Below are 18248 nucleotides of genomic sequence, written 5' to 3'. Positions count from 1 at the left end.
AGGAGAGCCTAAGGGAGCTTTGGGACAACATAAAACGACGCAACATACGAATAATAGGGGTGCCAGAACAACAGAAAAAGGAACAAGGGTTAGAAAACCTATTTGAAGAAATAATATCAGAAAACTTCCCTGAGGTGGGCAAGAAAAAAGTCACATAAGCATAGAGAGTCCCAAACAAGATGAACCCAAAAAGACCCATACCAAGACTATCATAATTACGATGGCAAATGTTCAGGACAAAGAGAGAATCTTAAAGGCTGCAAAAGAGAGACAGAAAGTTACATACAAGGGATCTCCGATGAGATTATCAAACGATTTCTCAACAGAAACACATCAGGCCAGAAAAAAATGGAAGGAAATTTTCAAAATGAGGAAAAGCAAGGGACTGAATCAAAGAACACTCTATCCACCAAGGCTATTATTCAAAATTGAAGGGGGGGAAAGGAGCTTCACAGACAAAAAAAAAAAAAAAAAAAAAAGGTTAAGAGAGTTTATCACTACCAAGCCAGCAATGCAAGGAATGCTAAAGGGAATGCTATAAAAAGAAGAAATAGAAAGGTAAGAAGGAACACAGGCTCAAAAAATAAAAATGGATACAAACAAGTAACTTTCAATAATAACTTTAAAAGTAAATGGACTCAATGCTCCAATCAAAAGACATCAGGTGGCTGAATGGATAAAAAACATGACCCATATATATGCTGTATACAAGAGACCCACCTCAGAACAAGAGACTCACACAGACTGAAAGTGAAGGGATGGAAAAATATCTTTCAGGGAAATGGAAATGAAAAAACACCTGGGGTCTCAATACTTATATCTGACAAAATAGACCTCAAAATGAAGGCCATAACAAGAGATAAGGAAAGTCACTTCATTATACTAAAGGGATTGATAAAAACAAGTGGGTATAACCCTAGTAAACATATATGCACCCAATGCAGGAGCACCCAAATACTTAAAAAAACTACTGGAAGATATAAAGGGAGAGATCAACAACAATACAATCATAGTAGGGGACATTAATACACCACTGACATCACTGGATAAATCCTCTAGACAAAAAATAAGCAAAGAAACAGCAATCCTAAATGACTCACTAGATCAGATGGACTTAATTGACATCTTCAGAACATTTCACCTCAAAGCCATGGAATATATGTTCTTCTGAAGTGCACATGGGACATTTTCAAAAATAGAGCACATATTGGGTCACAAGCAAAGTCTCCCAAAATTTAATAAGATTGAAATGATATCAAGCATTTTCACAGAGTACAATGGCATAATATTAGAAATGAAATATAATAAAAATAATCCAAAAAATTCAAACACTTGAAAGCTGAATAGCATGCTATTAAACAATGATTGTGTTACCAAAGAGCTCAAAGAAGAAATTAAAAATATCCTGAATACAAATGACAATAAAATGAAAACAATCCAAAATCTATGGGACACAATGATAGCAGTCCTGAGAGGAAAGTTTATAGCTCTTCAGGCCTACCTCAAAAAAACAAGAAAACAAAATGGTAATAAATCATCTAAATCTACAACTCAAAGAATTAGAAAGAGAGCAACAACAAAAGCCCAGAGTGAGCACAAGGAAGGAGATAATAAAGATCAAAACAGAAATGAATGACATATAGACTAAAAGAACAACACAAAAGATCAATGAAACTAAGAGCTGCTTCCTTGAAAGGATAAACAAGATTGATGAACCTCTAGCCAGGCTCACCAAGAAGCAAAGAGAGAGGACCCCAATAGACAAAATCACAAATGAAAGAGGCAAAATAACAACAGACCACACAGAAATACAAAGGATTGTTAAAAAATACTGTGGAAAACTTTATTCTAACAAACTAGACAACCTGTAGGAAATGGAAATATTCCTAGATAAATACAACCTCCCAAAACTCAATCAGGAAGATATTAAAAATCTCAATAGGCTGATAACTATGGAAGAAATTGAAGCAGTCATCAAAAAGCTTCCAGCAAACAAAAGCCCGGAGCTAGATGGCTTCACAGGGGAGTTTTACCAAACATTCAAGGAAGAAATAAAACCTATCCTCCTCAGACTATCCCAAAAAATTCAAGAGGAAGGCACACGTCCTGGCTCATTCTACGAAGCCAGCATCACCCTAATACCAAAACCAGATAAAAACAACAAAATGAAAGAGAATTACAGGCCAATATCCCTCATGAACATAGATGCCAAAATCCTTAACAAAATTCCAGTAAATAAGATCCAGCAGTTCATCAGCAAGTTCATACACCATGACCAAGTAGGATTTATCCTGTGGATGCAAGGATTGTACTATATCCGCAAATCAATAAACATGATACATCACATATACAAATTGAAAGATAAAAATCACTTATTCATATTAATTGAGGCAGAAAAAGAATTTGCAAAATCCAACACCCTTTCTTGATAAAAAAAAAAAAAACACCTCTCAGCAAGGTGGGAATAGAAGGATCGTAACCAGACATTATAAAAGCCATATATGACAAACCCATACCCAACATCATACTCAATGGGCAAAAACTAAAACCATTTTCCATAAGAATAAGAACAAGAGAGGGATGCCCACTCTCACCACTCCTGTTCGACATAGTGCAGGAAGTACTAGCCATTGTGATTAGACAAGAAGAAGAAATAGAAGGCATCCAAATTGGAAAAAAAAGAAGTAAAACTGTCCTTATTTGTAGATGACATGATATTGTACATAAAAAAAAATAAAGACTCCATCAAAAAACTATTAGACTTAATAAATGAATTTGGCAATGTAACAGGAGACAAAATTAACGTCAAGAAATCTATGGCGACAGAGACCCCACCATCTTGAAGAACAAAACTGCTTGAGACTAGAATCCTAGCTTAGCCACCACCCAGTCTGGTCTCAGAAGCAAACCAGGACACTACAGCCACTCTGGTAGAAGACCTGCCGCCCCAGATGCATACGCACGGACCCAGAGAACTTCACCTCCAAAAGTGTGCCGCTGAAAGCAGTAAGTACAACCCCCCCCCCTCACCAGTGCCAGAACTCAGGATTTGCCGCATTCCCAGCCTGTAGGCACCCAGGCACCCCACTACCCAGGCAGTGTTTGGGAACCACTGAGAGCCCCTGATGGTGTGATTCTGCACAGTCAAGGGCGCTCGGCCATGCAGTAGAATTTCTGAACTGCCTCTTCCTAAATAACTGCCCACAGACACGCCCGCTGTTTAACTTCAGTGCCAGGGCCCCTCAGAGTGTGTCAGAGCTCTGCGCAGGCAAACGCACCACCAGTTCGCGTACACTTCCAGAGCTGGCAAACTCACGGCCACAGACAAGGGAAGGCACCCTGAGCCCATATATCCACAGGGTCCTCTGGGGAGCTGCTTTGATCCCCTGCTGCGTGCGATTCTGTACAGACAAGGTCACGCTGCCCCAGCAGAAACTCTGAACTCCTTTCTCCTGAATAACTTCCCACATACACCCTAGCTGTTTAACTTCAGTGCCAGGGCCCCTCAGAGTGCTTCAGAGCTCTGCTCAAGCAAAGGCACCAGCAGTTTGCACAAACTTCCAGAGCCAGCAAACTCACAGACACAGACAAGGGAAGGTACCCTTAGCCCATATATCCACAGGGTCCTGTGGGGAGATTCTTTGAGCCCCTGCTGGGTGGGGTTCTGTACAGATAAGGTTGCGCTGCCCCGCAGCAGAAATTCCAAAGCCCCTCTTCCTGAATAACGACCCACATTCACTCTAGCTGCTCAACCTCAGGGCCAGGACCCCTCAGAGCACATCAGAGCTCTGTGCCTGAAAATACACCTCCACAGTTGCGAATTTCCAACAGGCAGGTACCCTGAGCCCATCTACACACAGGGCGCTAGTTGGAGCCATTGTGAGATCTCCCAACAGATGGTTCCTGGGCGCCACTGTGAGTCCCCACTGGACACGCAAAATTTCAACTAAGGGTGCAAGACAACTAAATAGAATGTCAATGGGACACTCCCCTCCATAGTGTCAATGGGACACTCCCCTCCATAGCTTCTGACTTCTAGACACCACAGTTGTGCCTCTCAACCTTGCAGGCCTACATCAAGAGAACCCAAATAGCTCAAGTAGGGAGCTACACTAGATTACCAAGCCAGGAAGAACTGAGAGGTTACACCAGTAGCACCATCCCCAAAAGAACCTGGGTAGCAAAGCAAGCGGATCTACAACTAAAACATTACAGAAAAACATGGGAAAACAAAAAGGCAATCCCCAAAGGAAAGTAAAAGAGGAATCACCAGAAAGGGAATTAAATGATATTAAGGCCAGCAGCTTATCAGAGAAAGAATTCAGAGTAATGGTTATAGGATGTTTATACGGATGGATGAAAAATACACACAACTCAATGAGAACTATAAGGAGCTGAATGAGAATGTCGCCTGCATGAAAAAAGAACCAAGATGAAATGAAGAACGACATAGCTGCAATAAAGAACACAGTGGAAAGCTTAAAAAGTAGAATAGAAGAAGATGAGGACCGCATCAGCGAAATAGAAGACAAAGTAGGAAAAAACTCACAAACACAGCAGCAACTGGAAAGAAGACTTAAAAAGCAAGAGGAGAGCCTAAGAGAGCTTTGGGACAACACAAAATGAAACAATATTCGCTTAATTGGAATACCAGAAGGATAGGAAGAGAAGCAAGGAATAGAAAACCTGTTTGAAGAAATAATGACAGAAAACTTTCCTGATATTGGCAAGAAAAAAACATGCAAGTCCAAGAATTACATAGAGTCCCAAAAAAGTTGAACCCCAAAAGACCGACACCAAGACACATCATAATTAAATTGGCAAACACCAACGACAAAGTAAGAATCATAAAGGCTGCCAGAGAGAGACAGAAAGTTACCTACAAGGGATCTCCTATGAGAATATCAACCTATTTCTCAACAGAAACACAAGAGGCCAGAAGGGAATGGAATGAAATATACAAAGTGATGCAAAGCAAGGGTCTGAATCCAAGAATACTATACCCAGCAAGGCTATCATTCAATATTGAAGGTGGAATCAGGAGCTTCACAGACAAAAAGGGGCTAAGAAAGTTTATCACTACCAAGCCAGCAATGCAAGAAATGCTAAAGGGACTGCTATAAAAAGAAGAAAGAGAAAGGCAAGAAGAAACAAAAACTCTAAGGAAAAATATGACAACAAACATGTACTTGTCAATAATAACATTAAACGTAAATGAATTAAATGCACCAATAAAAGACATAGGGTAGCTGAATTGATAAGAAAACATGACCCATATATTTGCTGTCTACAAGAGATCCACCTCAGAGCAAAGGATTCCCACAGACTGAGAATGAAGGGATGGAAAAATATTTTTCAGGCAAATGGAAATTACAAAAAAGCTGGGGTTGTGATACTTATTGCTGAAAAAATAGACCTCAAAAGAAAGACCATTATAAGAGATAAGGAAGGCCACTACATAATACTAAAGGGAGCAATTCAACAAGAAGACATAACTCTGGTAAACATATAGTCACCAAATGCAGGAGCATCCAAATACATAAAAAATCTCCAGGAAGATATCAAGGGAGAGATCTACAACAATACAATCATAGTAGGGAACTTGAATACACCACTGACATCACTGGATAAATCCTCTAGAAAAAAACATCAGCAAAGAAACACCAATTCTAAATGACACACTAGATTAGATGGACCTAATTGACATCTTCAGAGTATTTCACCCCAAAGCCATGGAATATACGTTCTTCTCAAATGCACATGGGACATTTTCAAAAATAGACCACATATTGGGTCACAAGCAAAGTCTCCCCAAATTTAAGAAGTTTGAAATCCTATCAAGCATTTTCTCAAACCACAATTGCATAATATTAGAAATAAACTACAATAAAACATTCCAAAAAAAAAAAACCCACAAAACACTTGGAAGCTGAATAGAATGCTACTAAACATTGATTGGGTTATCAATGAGATCAAAGAAAAAATTAAAAACATCCTCTCCAGGAATGACAATAATAACACAACATTGCAAATCCTATGGGACACAATGAAAGCAGTCCTGAGAGGGCAGTTTATAGCTCTTCAGGCCTACCTAAAAAAAAAAAAACAAGAAAAAATGGTAATAAATCACCTAACTCAACAACTCAAAGAATTAGAAAGAGAGCAACAAGAAAAGCCCACAGTGAGCAGAAGAAAGGAAATAATAAATATCAGAGCAGAAATCAATAACACAGAGACCAAAAAAACAATACACAAGATCAACAAAATCAAGAGCTGCTTCTTTGAAAGGATAAACAAGATTGATGAACCTCTATCCATCCTCACCAAGAAGGAAAGAGAGAGGACCCAAATAAACAAAATCAGAAATGAAAGAGGTAAAATAACAAGAGACCCGACAGAAATACAAGAGATTGTTAAAAAATACTATGAAAAACTCTATTCTAACAAATTAGACAACACGGAAGAAATGGACACATTCCTAGAAAATTACAATGTTCCAAAACTTATTCAGGAAGATTCTAAAAATCTCAATAGGTTGATAACTATGAAAGAAATTCAAGCAGTTATCAAAAAGCTTCCAGCAAACAAAACCCAGGCCAGATGGCTTCACAGGGGAGTTTTACCAAACATTCAAGGAAGAACTAAAATCTATCCACCTCAGACTATTATAAAAAATTCAAGAGAAAGGAACACTTCCAAGCTCCTTCTATGAAGCCAGCATCATCCTAATACCAAAACCAGATAAAGACAACACAATGAAAGAGAATTAAAGGCCAATATCCCTCATGAACATAGATAAAAAAATCCTCAAAAAAATTCTAGCAAATCGGATCCAGCAGTACATCAGAAAAAATAATACACCATTACGAATCAGAATTTATCCCAGGGATGCAAGGATGGTACAATATTCGCAAATCAATAAACGTGATACATCACATAAACAAATTGAGAGATAAAAATCACATAGTCATATCAATTGATGCAGAAAAAGCATTTGACAAAATCCAACACCCTTTCTTGATAAAAACTCTCAGCAAGGTGGGAATAGAAGGATCATACCTCAACATAATAAAAGCTATATATGATAAATCCACAGCTAACATCATACTCAATGGGCAAAAACTAAAACCATTTCCCCTAAGAACAGGAACAAGACAGGGATGCCCACTCTTACCACTCCTGTTCAACATAGTGCTAGAAGTACTAGCCATTGCGATCAGACAAGAAGAAGAAATAAAAGGCATCTAAATCAGAAAAGAAGATGTAAAACTCTCCTTATTCACAGATGATATGGTACTATATATAGAAAACCCTAAAGACTCCATCAAAAAATTATGAGAATTAATAAATGAATTCGGCACTGTAGCAGGATACAAAATTAACACCAAGAAATCTATTGCATTTCTATACACCCATAGTGAACTTAGAGAAAGAGAGAATAAAAAAGCAATCCCATTTACCATCACACCAAAAAAATTAAGATACCTAGGAATAAACTTAACTAAGGAGGTAAAAGAACTATATGTGGAAAACTATGCAACACTGAAGAAAGAGATAAAGACATAAACATATGGAAGAACATACCATGTTCATGGATTGGTAGAATCAACATAATCAAAATGTCCATACTACCCAAAGGAATCTATAAATTCAATGCACTTCCCATTAAAATACCAACGGCATATTTCTCAGAGCTAGAACAAACTCTCCAAAAATTCATCTGGAATAAAAAAAAAGACCCCAAATAGCTGCAGCAATCCTGAGAAATAAGAATAAAGTAGGTGGGATCTCAATATCAGATTTTAAGCTGTATTACGAAGCCACTGTTCTTAAAAAAGCCTGGTACTGGCACAAGAACAGACACATAGATCAATGGAATAGAATAGAGAACCCAGAAATTTACTCACACCACTATGCCAAATTGATATTTGTCAAAGGAGGCATGAACATACAATGGAGTCAAGACACTCTTTTCACCAAATGGTGTTGGGAAAATTGGACAGATACATGCAAAAAAATGAAACTAGATCACCAACTGTCACCATACACAAAAATAAACTCAAAATGGATAAAGGACTTAAACATAAGACAGGAAACCATAAAAATACTAGAGGAATCCACAGGCAGCAAAATCTCAGACATATGCCAAAAGAACTTCTTCACTGATACTGCTCCTAGGGCAATGGAAAATAAAGAGAAAATAAACAAATGGGATTACATCAAAATAAAAAGCTTTTGCACAGCAAAGGAAACCATCAATAAAACAACAAGAAAGCCCACTGTATGGGAGAACATATTTGCCAATGATATCAACGATAAGCGTTTAATCTCCAACATTTACAGAGAACTCATACAACTTAACAAAAAGAAGATAAACAACCCAATCAAAAAATGGGCAACTGATCTAAATAGACACTTTTCGCAAGAAGACAAAAGGAAGGCCAAGAGGCATATGAAAACCTGCGCAAAGTCACTAATCATCAGAGAGATGCAAATAAAAACAACAATGCGGTACCATCTCACACCTGTCAGAATGACTATCATGAAAAAAATCAACAAACAACAAGTGTTGGTGAGGATGTGGAGAAAAAGGAAGTCTTTTGCACTGTTGGTGGGAATGCAGACTGGTACAGCCACTGTGGAGAACAGTATGGAGTTTCCTCAAAAAACTAAAAATGGAACTCCCATTTGACCAAGTGTTCCCACTCCTAGGAATATATCCCAAGAAACTAGAAACACTAACAAGAAAGGATATATGTACCCCTATGTTCATAGCAGCACAATTCACCATAGCTAAGATTTGGAAACAGCCCAAATGCCCATCAGCAGATGAGTGGATTAAAAAATTGTGGTATATCTACACAATGGGATACTATGCTGTGGTAAAAAAGAAGGAGCTCCTACCATTTGCAACAACATGGGTGGAGATGGACAGCATTATGCTAAGTGAAATAAGCCAGGCAGAGAAAGATAAATATCACATGATCTCACTCATTGGTGGAGTATAATGAATGGCATAGACTGATGAACAAGAACAGATCCGGAGACTGAGAAACATCGATCAGAACCTCAAACCTCAGGGAAGGAGGCGGTTGGAGGGAGAAAGGGGGAGAGATCACCCAAGGGACTTGTGTACATTCCATAACTCTAATCAATGGACACAGACAACAGGGGGGTGGCGCACAAATTGGGAATGGGGGGGAATGGGGTATAAGGACACATAAAATAATAATAATAATAAAAATAAAAAATTTTTAAAAATGAAAATAAAAAAGAAATTGTGAGGTAACCAGAACCGAACCCCAAGGATGCCTGAGAACATCTTTCTTGCCATGCTAGTAGTCATCACCTGTATGGTAAGATTACCTGGGGCAAATGGGGAAGTATTTTGGAATTATGTTCCTGACTCTTCATGGGTAAGAGCCCTTACAAAGGCTGATCGCCCTCCTAATCTAGTCACCAATAATACCAAACACCTTGGTCATCCAGGAGGACCATGGATGGGGCAAGGAAGTATAATTACACAGGGGTTTCCACCCAGCTTCCCTTTTGTATGACACCAAATCAAACCATTGCTCCTTTGTATGTAAAATTAAAGAGAGGTTTTTGGCTTGTGTGGATACCAAAGAAAGGGACTACCACTACTTGCTCCTGGGAGAGGTGTAAAAAATGTAGCTAAGACCTTGTCTATACAAAAAGAAACTGGCCGCCAGTTTGAAATGGAATTGCCATGTTCTAGAGCAAAGAATATCCTTACATGATATTATTCTACAATGTCATTATAATTTTTCCCAGATTTGTATTACCCCCATTACCTATAATAGTACCTCACACCCTTGGGGATCAATAAAAAAATCATCTTTTTGGTGCTTGGAGACAAAGGTAACACATCTCTAGATATTTTAGAATTACAACAGCATAATATACAATTATCCCAAACAAACTTACAAACTAATTCTTTGAATGTCTGGCAGCAATTTAAAAAGGACATGAAAGGGTTTAATCCTTTCCACTGTGTAGAGGGCCCCCTGGGAAGGCACCTGAGCATTCTACATTGGACCCTCTTGCCCTTTTGGTCAAGAGAGACCCTCTTCTCACAATCCAATTGTCCACAGCTGTTGCCTGAGCTTCTGTTCATGCCAAGGTTGAAGCCTCATGATGGCTGGTACCATGGATCTGTCTCTCACCCACTGGGGTGAGCTGGGCCTCCTTGGAGAAGAAACCTGGGTTTCACAAGATATGTGATCAGTGCTGGGACCCTCCAGCAGGCGAGGGAATCCCAAGGCAGGTGCTTGGCATGGAGGCCATGGGGCATAGGCAACCAAGGAGCCAGAACTAAACCTCACATCACCCTGCTTGGCCCCGGAGGATGGCTGGTTAACCAGAGACGGGTAAGATTCCTCAGGGAAGGAACAACCTAAGACAGGCACAGTCGCAAAGGGGCCATCAGGAGAGAATTTGGGGATGAACAGAGGTGGGACACAGACCTTCACCCCCCCAAGTTTGCAGGGGCCTGAACCCTCACCCCTGCTGAGGGAGGTCTCCTGCCCCCATAGCTGCTTAGCTTCCCATGCCCAGCTCAAACTGGGACCCAGGTAACAGAGACTTGGCTGACAGCAGATGCCCTCTCACTACAACAAGATTTGATGGAGATGTCTTGCACCCATGATGCAGGGAACTGGGGTCTTTGATATCTAAATCCAACCTAGCACCAGGAATGCTCAGGGCCTACTCAAGAAGGCAAATAATACTATCCACTAATATTTACAGGGTAATATAAGATGGTTGTTAGAGTATTAAATTTGACAGTATAATGGTAGTCAAGTTTTCATACTAATTTAAATTGGCCAATCGAAAGAAGCGAATATTCTAGAAAAGTCAATTGTACTGGACAAAAAAGCTGTTCCTAAAGTGTTAACTAAAATTTTTATTGGTAGTTCATCTCATTGTAAAATTGCATAATATATAATGAATCTAAAGCAGTCACATTTTAGTGCAAAAAAGTAAAATTTAAATGCTATCAAGATTACAGCATAAAATTTCCAAAAGCCTCCTAATATTTAAACCAAAAAAGGGGGGATAGTAGAAGAATATCATGTAAGGAAAATATCCTGTAAACAAATTACATCTAGAAAATTTTTACTTTAGAAAATTAACTTTCATTTGTAATGATAACAGCAAGTCACCCAGGTAAAACATACATGGTGTCAAAACAAGCCAAAGGTAAATCGTTTGGGCAAAAAAATGAAAAAGGATCGTAAGTCAAATTTATAGAAAAGATTACTTTATTAACTTTTGGTCGAGAATATGTTTGTATATTTTCAGAAAACAATTCCGAGACCATGTGGATTCCTGCAACAGAGAGGAATTGACAGGAGTACTCCAGCCATGAAGACAGAAGAGAAACAGTCCAGAAATGGAAGATGCTGACAATGCCTTGCCATATTAGCAGTCAGCAGATGTGCATCACTGCAGATTGCCCAGGACCAAACCAGAGAGGGTCGGACCTGCATTACCACCATTTGTCCACCATCCAGAACTGAAATATCATTGTTGTTATGGACACATAAAGAACTGTTGGACATAGAAATTGGGACTCAAAAGAACTGTTGGCCCAGAAAAAAACTCACTATAGACTGATTCATTTGCCTCTCAGCATAACCATTATTGCTTGTCTCATTTTCGGTTCCTATAAGTGTATTCCTAGTATCACATGAGCTCACTCATCTAGGGGAAAAGATGAACAAATATACTGAAGAACAAGAGGAGCATCGATCAGACTGTCAGACCTCAGAGGGAAGGTAGGGTAGGGTGGGGATAAGGGAGCTAGATCAACCAAAGGACTTGTGTGCTTGCATATGAGCCTAACCAGTGATCACAGACAATAGGGGGCTGTGGGCATGCGTGTGGAGGGGTTTCGGATGGGAATCGGGGCGGGGTTTGAGGACAAATATGTGATACCTTAATCAATAAAGTAATTAAAATAAAATAAATCTATGGCATTTCTATCCACCAATAGTGAACTTAGGAAGAGAGACTAGACTAAAAATGCAATCCCATTTACCATCACACCAAAAAAATTAAGATACCTAGGAATAAACTTAACTAAGGAGGTAAAAGACCTATACGCGGAAAACTACAGGACACTGAAAAAAGAGATAGAGGAAGACGTAAACAGATGGAAGAACATATCATGTTCATGGATTGATAGAATCAACATCATTAAAATGTCCATACTACTCAAAGCAATCTATAGATTCAATGCACTCCCCATGAAAATACCAACGGCATATTTCACAGACCTAGAAAGAGCTCTCCAAAAATTCATCTGGAATAAAAAAAGACCCTGAATAGCCACAGCAATCCTGAGAAAGAAGAACAAAGTAGGTGTGATCCCAATACCAGATATCAAGCTGTATTACAAAGCCACTATTCCCAAAACAGCCTGGTACTGGCACAAGAACAGACATATAGACCAATGGAATAAAACAGAGAACCCAGATATCGACCCAAACCACTATGCTCAATTAATATTTGACAAAGGAAGCTTGAACATACAATGGAATCAAGACAGTTCCTTCAATAAATGGTGTTGGGAAAATTGGACAGATACATGCAAAAAAATGAAACTAGAACACCACCTTAAACCATACACATAAATAAACTCAAAATGGATAAAGGACTTAAACATAAGACAAGAAACCATAAAAATACTAGAGGAATCCACAGGCAGAGAAATCTCAGACATATGCTGAAGCAATTTCTTCACCGATAACACTCCTAGGGCAATGGAAACTAAAGAGAAAATAAACCAATGGGACTACATCAAAATAAAAAGCTTTTGCACAGCAATAGAAACCGTCATCAAAACAATGAGAAAGACCACTAAATGGGAGAACATATTTGCCAATGTTATCACTGATAAGGGTTTAATCTCCAACATTTACAGGGAATTCATACAACTTAATAAAAGGAAGATAAACGATCCACTAAAAAAAATAGGCAACGGACCTAAATAGATACTTTTCAAAAGAAGACAGAAGGAAGGCCAAGAGAAATATGAAAATATGCTCAAAGTCACTAATTATTCAACAGATACAAATTAAAATGACAATGCGGTACCATCTCACACCTGTCAGAATGGCAATCATCAACCAATCAATAAACAACAAGTACTGTTGAGGATGTGAAGAAAAAGGAACCCTTGTGCACTGCTGTTGGGAATGCAGACTGGTACAGCCACTGTGGAGAACAGTATGGAGTTTCCTCAAAAAATTAAAAATGGAACTCCCATTCGACCCAGTGATCTCACTTCTAGGAATATATTGCAAGAAGCTAGAAACACCAATTACCGTACTTTCCGGTGTATAAGACGACTGGGCATATAAGATTTTCCTGGGTTAAAAAGTCATTTTATACGCTGGAAAATACAGTATATTGGATTATATTGATGGGATTAGATATAATGGATTAGATATATTGGACTACCATATTTTCTGGCATATAAGACAACTTTTTAACCCAGGAAAATCTTATAAGTCCAGTCGTCTTATACGCTAGAAAATACGGACGAAAGGATATATGCACCCCTATGTTCATAGCAGCACAATTTACCATAGCTAACATTTGGAAACAGCCCAAGTGCCCATCAGCAGATGAGTGGATTAAAAAACTGTGGTACATCTACACAATGGAATCCTACGCTGCAGTAAAAAAGCAGTTCTTACCATTTGCAACAGCATGGATGGAACTGGAGAGTATTATGCTAAGTGAAATTAGCCAGTCAGAGAAAGATAAACATCACTTGATCTCACTCATTTATGGAATATAATGAACAACATAAACTGATGAACAAATACATATCCAGAGACAGAAACATTGATCAGACCATCAAACCTCAGATGGCTGGTAGGGGATGGTGGGGGTAAGGAGGAGAGATCAACCAAAGTGCTTGTATGCATGCTTATAAGCCTAACCAATGGACACAGACAATAGGGGGGTGAGGGCATGAGTCGGGGTGATGGGGAGGATAATGGGGGATAAGGACATTTATGTAATATCTTAATCAAGAAATTTTAAAAATGAGTTAAAAAATTAAACAACATCAACAACCTAAACACACACACACACGCACACACACACACACACACACACACACACCTCCCTGTTTTTGGAGATTGGCTCTGTGCTGAAGCACTCTTTCAACACTTAGCCAAACTTGCACTTACCCCTAACCCTATGGTTCAGCCCAGTGTGTAAACTTGGGTATTCTCTGGTCTTTTCATGTGTCTTGCCCTAGGCATGCGTGTGCCTTTCTAAATCACCCCATATAGTATATGGGAACTTTCTTAGTTTCCTAAAGAATATTCCCTACTTTTAGCTCCTATGGTTAGACAGTTTATTGTGTGTGTTCACCCATTATTTGTGGTTTGTTAGTTTGCTTTGTGACATTTTTTTAAACAAATGCCCACCCCTTTTTCAGTCTGCATTCTGAATTGAGTGACACAGAGGTGATCACCATGTCTCAGTCCTTCAGGTGGCCCCTGGACACATTACAGCAGACATACACAATATATTTTGTGAATAAGCTTTGCTGAACTCACTTGGAAACTAGAAATAAATATCTCACACTAAGAACATAGGCTGATGTCACGTAAATACTGCCTCCACTTTAGGAATGGCAATGTTCTGGAAAGAGAGCTGTGGAAAGGGAAAGTAAAAATGGCACAAAAATTTCCTATCATTTACAAGTTGCCTTTTTCTCCATTCAGCATTTATTTCATTATATAAACCTTTGACTGTTTCCAAAAGTTATGACAATATTGATTCTGACAGTTTCTGCTTGCTTTTCTATGTTTCTGTGAAGGAATGAAAGCTTTAACTGCTGCCTCTTCCATTGTCCTGGCATCCTCTGTCATTTTTAATATATAGATTTCACCATCTCCCTGTGTATCCCTATGTACCAGAAAATCAAAATATGAAGAAAATGAAGGATATTTTAAGTATAAAGCATTTGGGGAACAGGCTTGGGAAAGGCACATGTCATTTTAATCCATGGGCTAAAAACTAGGCACATGGCTCACCTAACTGCAGTGGTGAACAATACAGTTTCTGCCAGAACTACCAATGGTTCATATCCATTGATAATTAGAATTGTGTCTTTGAGAAAGAGCTATGACATATAAGGCTGGAACCTTGTTCCTAGGTTAAAATGTCATAGCTAAAAGAATATTTATAGGCCATCTATTTGAATTTCATACGACTCCCCCAAAATTGAGAGGGGTCAGCCAGAGTCACACTGAGTCAATACCAGATCTCAGCCAAGAGCCAGCTGAATTACTCATCTCTCCTCTATACCATTGGCATTCAGAGATTTTTGACCATTGCCAAGAGTAATAATAAATTTTTCATCATAAGCAAACACATACTTATATAGATTTTATCTATAAAATTTTACAAAGCAATACTGAGGTAGATAGTGAATACAGCTATTTGTCCAATCTCTCTAGTTCCTTACTTTCTAGAACATTGTAGAATTTCACTTTCTTTTACTTTCATAGTTATTAATAATCAGGTGATATGTGTGGTCAAGGATATGAGAGCAACATGACATGGGACAGAACCAGTGCATAGATCACTATGTTCTCTTTTTCCTGATGCTCCAATCATGGCGGCACAAAGATGAAGCCTCTGTCACCCTGGGTGACCCAATGAGAATAATGTAAAACAGAGCCCCCATGAAACTTCTGGTAGGCAAATAGTGTGAATGAGAAATAAAATTTTGTGGGATTGTTTTTAAGACACTGAGATTTGGAGTTTACTTTTTGCCATAACATGACGACATAGCCTATGCTGACTGATATAAGTACCTAGCTTTAGTGTATGCTATGCACTGTGGTATTTTATATCATTATTTTATTTTGCCTTGTTTAAAATTTTTAGTGCTGCTTGAAACCTAGTAAACTGATTTCATGACTTGGTAATGGGTTTCAACTTGCAGTTTGTAAACTCTGTACAATGCCCACTTATCCCATAGCTGATCCTCTATCCAAGTTCCTGTACGGCAATGTTAGTGAATCTCATTTCTCTGCAGGATTATGGTTATGGAGAGGGTGGAGATGCATACTGCACAGCCTGCCCTCCACGCAGATACAAAAGTAGCTGGGGCCATCATAGATGTCAGAGTTGCATCACCTGTGCTGTCATCAATTGTGTTCAGAAGGCCAATTGCATAGCTACCTCTAATGCTGTCTGTGGGGACTGTCTTCCAAGGTGAGCCTGCTGTATGAAGTGAAGCTGTTCTGGGCCTTCTCCAGCCCTTGGAGGTCTCTCAGAGCCTAGATAAAGTAATCTAACTGTCCATATCTTGATGAGTTTAAGCACCCACTAAGGCAAAGCAGTGTCTTGAAAGATCCCACTGTAAAGGGCCTATCACATGGTCAGCCACAGATGAGTATTTAACAACTTTATTATTATGCTGGCATGTTTAGCTCAGGCCCAACATTCAAGGTAAATCTCATTGTAGACATAAAAGAGATTAGGAAGCAATTGGTGTGAAAGCAGTGCTCTTCTCTCTTGTGATATTAATTCCCTTTTCGGCTATAGGGTATGGTGAATTGGGGGGGGGGGAATGTGGAGTATCTGGGACTCTGAGTCTGAATAAGACATAGAGACAGATAATTCATGAGGGGTGATGGTGCGTGCTGGCTTCCAGGAGGGCAAGACTCCTAAAAGCTGCCTATGGTCTCAGAAAGGACAAATCCAAGGGCATTGATTGTTTGATCACCTTGCAGCTCTTTCTTGCTCTGACCACAGGTTCTACCAAAAGACACGCATTGGAGGCCTGCAGGACTGAGAGTGCATCCCGTGCACAAAGCAGACCCCCACCTCTGATGTTCAATGTTTGTATCCAGTTCTCTTCTCTTTTTCCTTCCCCAACCCATTGGGTGGCAGTAAGACAGGGTAGTAAAGACTTCTACTACCCCCTCATACTTCTTCCTATAGGGTAGGTTGGCAAGGGAATCAGATTTGAATCCTGGTTTTCCAATGTATTATCTGTGTAACCCTCTGCAAATCATTGAAATTTGTTGACCCTCATCTGAAAAAAAATATGTTAGGACAATCATTATTTTTCATATTTTATGGGATGGCTATCTAGATCTAATAAAATAATGGATTTAGAAAGTAGCTTATAAATTATAATATGTGTATACTTGTGAATGATGATGATGATGATGATGATTATATGAGGTTTATAATAGTCCCTAGTGCTTAGGACTAGTAAAGGCTAAATGAAGTACTAGGATCTAGTCTATGCTTATATCACCATCAATATATCTGTCTATCTGTCTATAATTTTCATCTATCTATCATCTGTATATCTACTCATGTATTCTTTTTAAAATATTGATGACTTTTTAAATAATAATATAGTTCAAATATGTAGAAATATTTAAAATGCAGAAAATATAAAATGCTCATTTATACAACATCCATAAATCTTGACATTTTGCATATTTACTTCAGATATTTTTAAAAGAATGAAGACTCCACATGTTTAATGGAATTCCCTTTTTCATCCTTTCTGAGTTCTAATATCTACCAACCTCCCAGAGGCAACCACTATCATGAAATTGTATGTATCTTGCTGGTAGGCTATGCTACAGTAACAAACTCCACAATCTGAGTAACTTCATACAATAAAAGTTTGTTTTTCACTATGCAAAGGCCTTCCTCTATCTTGTGACTATATCATCCACATCATGTGACTTCCAGGTTAATGGGACATGAAAAGAGATTGAGAGGCATACTTGCTTTTAACTACTTCAGTCTGCAAGTGACACACATCCATTGGCCAGAAGTACTCTGATGGCCTTAGTATAAGAGTGAGTGGGAAATGCAGGGAAGCATGTAAATAATTGGTGAGCACTATGACTCTCCAATTTCTCTACCCATGATTTAATACTTATATTCTTTTGTAACATCTATAATAATAAAAGCATGATATGCAAATCAACCAAACAGCCGAACAGCAGAACGACTGTCTGGATGACCATGCACTGGTGCCAGGCCAGCCAAGGCGGGTGTGATGAGATTGGTTGGGGCCTCACAATCACCCCGCAGAGGGAGGCTCCACTCACCTGGTCAGGGCTCCATGATTAATCTCTCTGCAGAGGGAGGCCCAGGCTACCCGGCCTATGGTGCTGCGGTGGGTGGGCAGGGCCTCCCTCTTTGGAGCGTTTGATTGC

At 39.0% G+C, this 18248-nt stretch overlaps 1 protein-coding gene across 1 annotated transcript in view; it reads left to right on the top strand.

The window, feature by feature from the left end:
* EDA2R (ectodysplasin A2 receptor) overlaps positions 1 to 18248 on the top strand; it is a gene marked incomplete at both ends in the record, with an annotated part of 47889 nt that overhangs the window by 16734 nt on the left and 12907 nt on the right. The window contains 3 exon segments of the mRNA XM_079765956.1: positions 16094 to 16272; positions 16816 to 16852; positions 16856 to 16901. Of these exon segments, the coding sequence (XP_079622082.1) occupies positions 16094 to 16272; positions 16816 to 16852; positions 16856 to 16901 (262 nt within the window).

This window comes from Cnephaeus nilssonii, assembly GCF_951640355.1.
Source record: "Cnephaeus nilssonii genome assembly, chromosome: X".
NCBI classification, from domain to species: domain Eukaryota; kingdom Metazoa; phylum Chordata; class Mammalia; order Chiroptera; family Vespertilionidae; genus Cnephaeus; species Cnephaeus nilssonii.
Note: the sequence above shows the minus strand (reverse complement) of the source record. Positions and strands in the feature narration are given on the sequence as shown.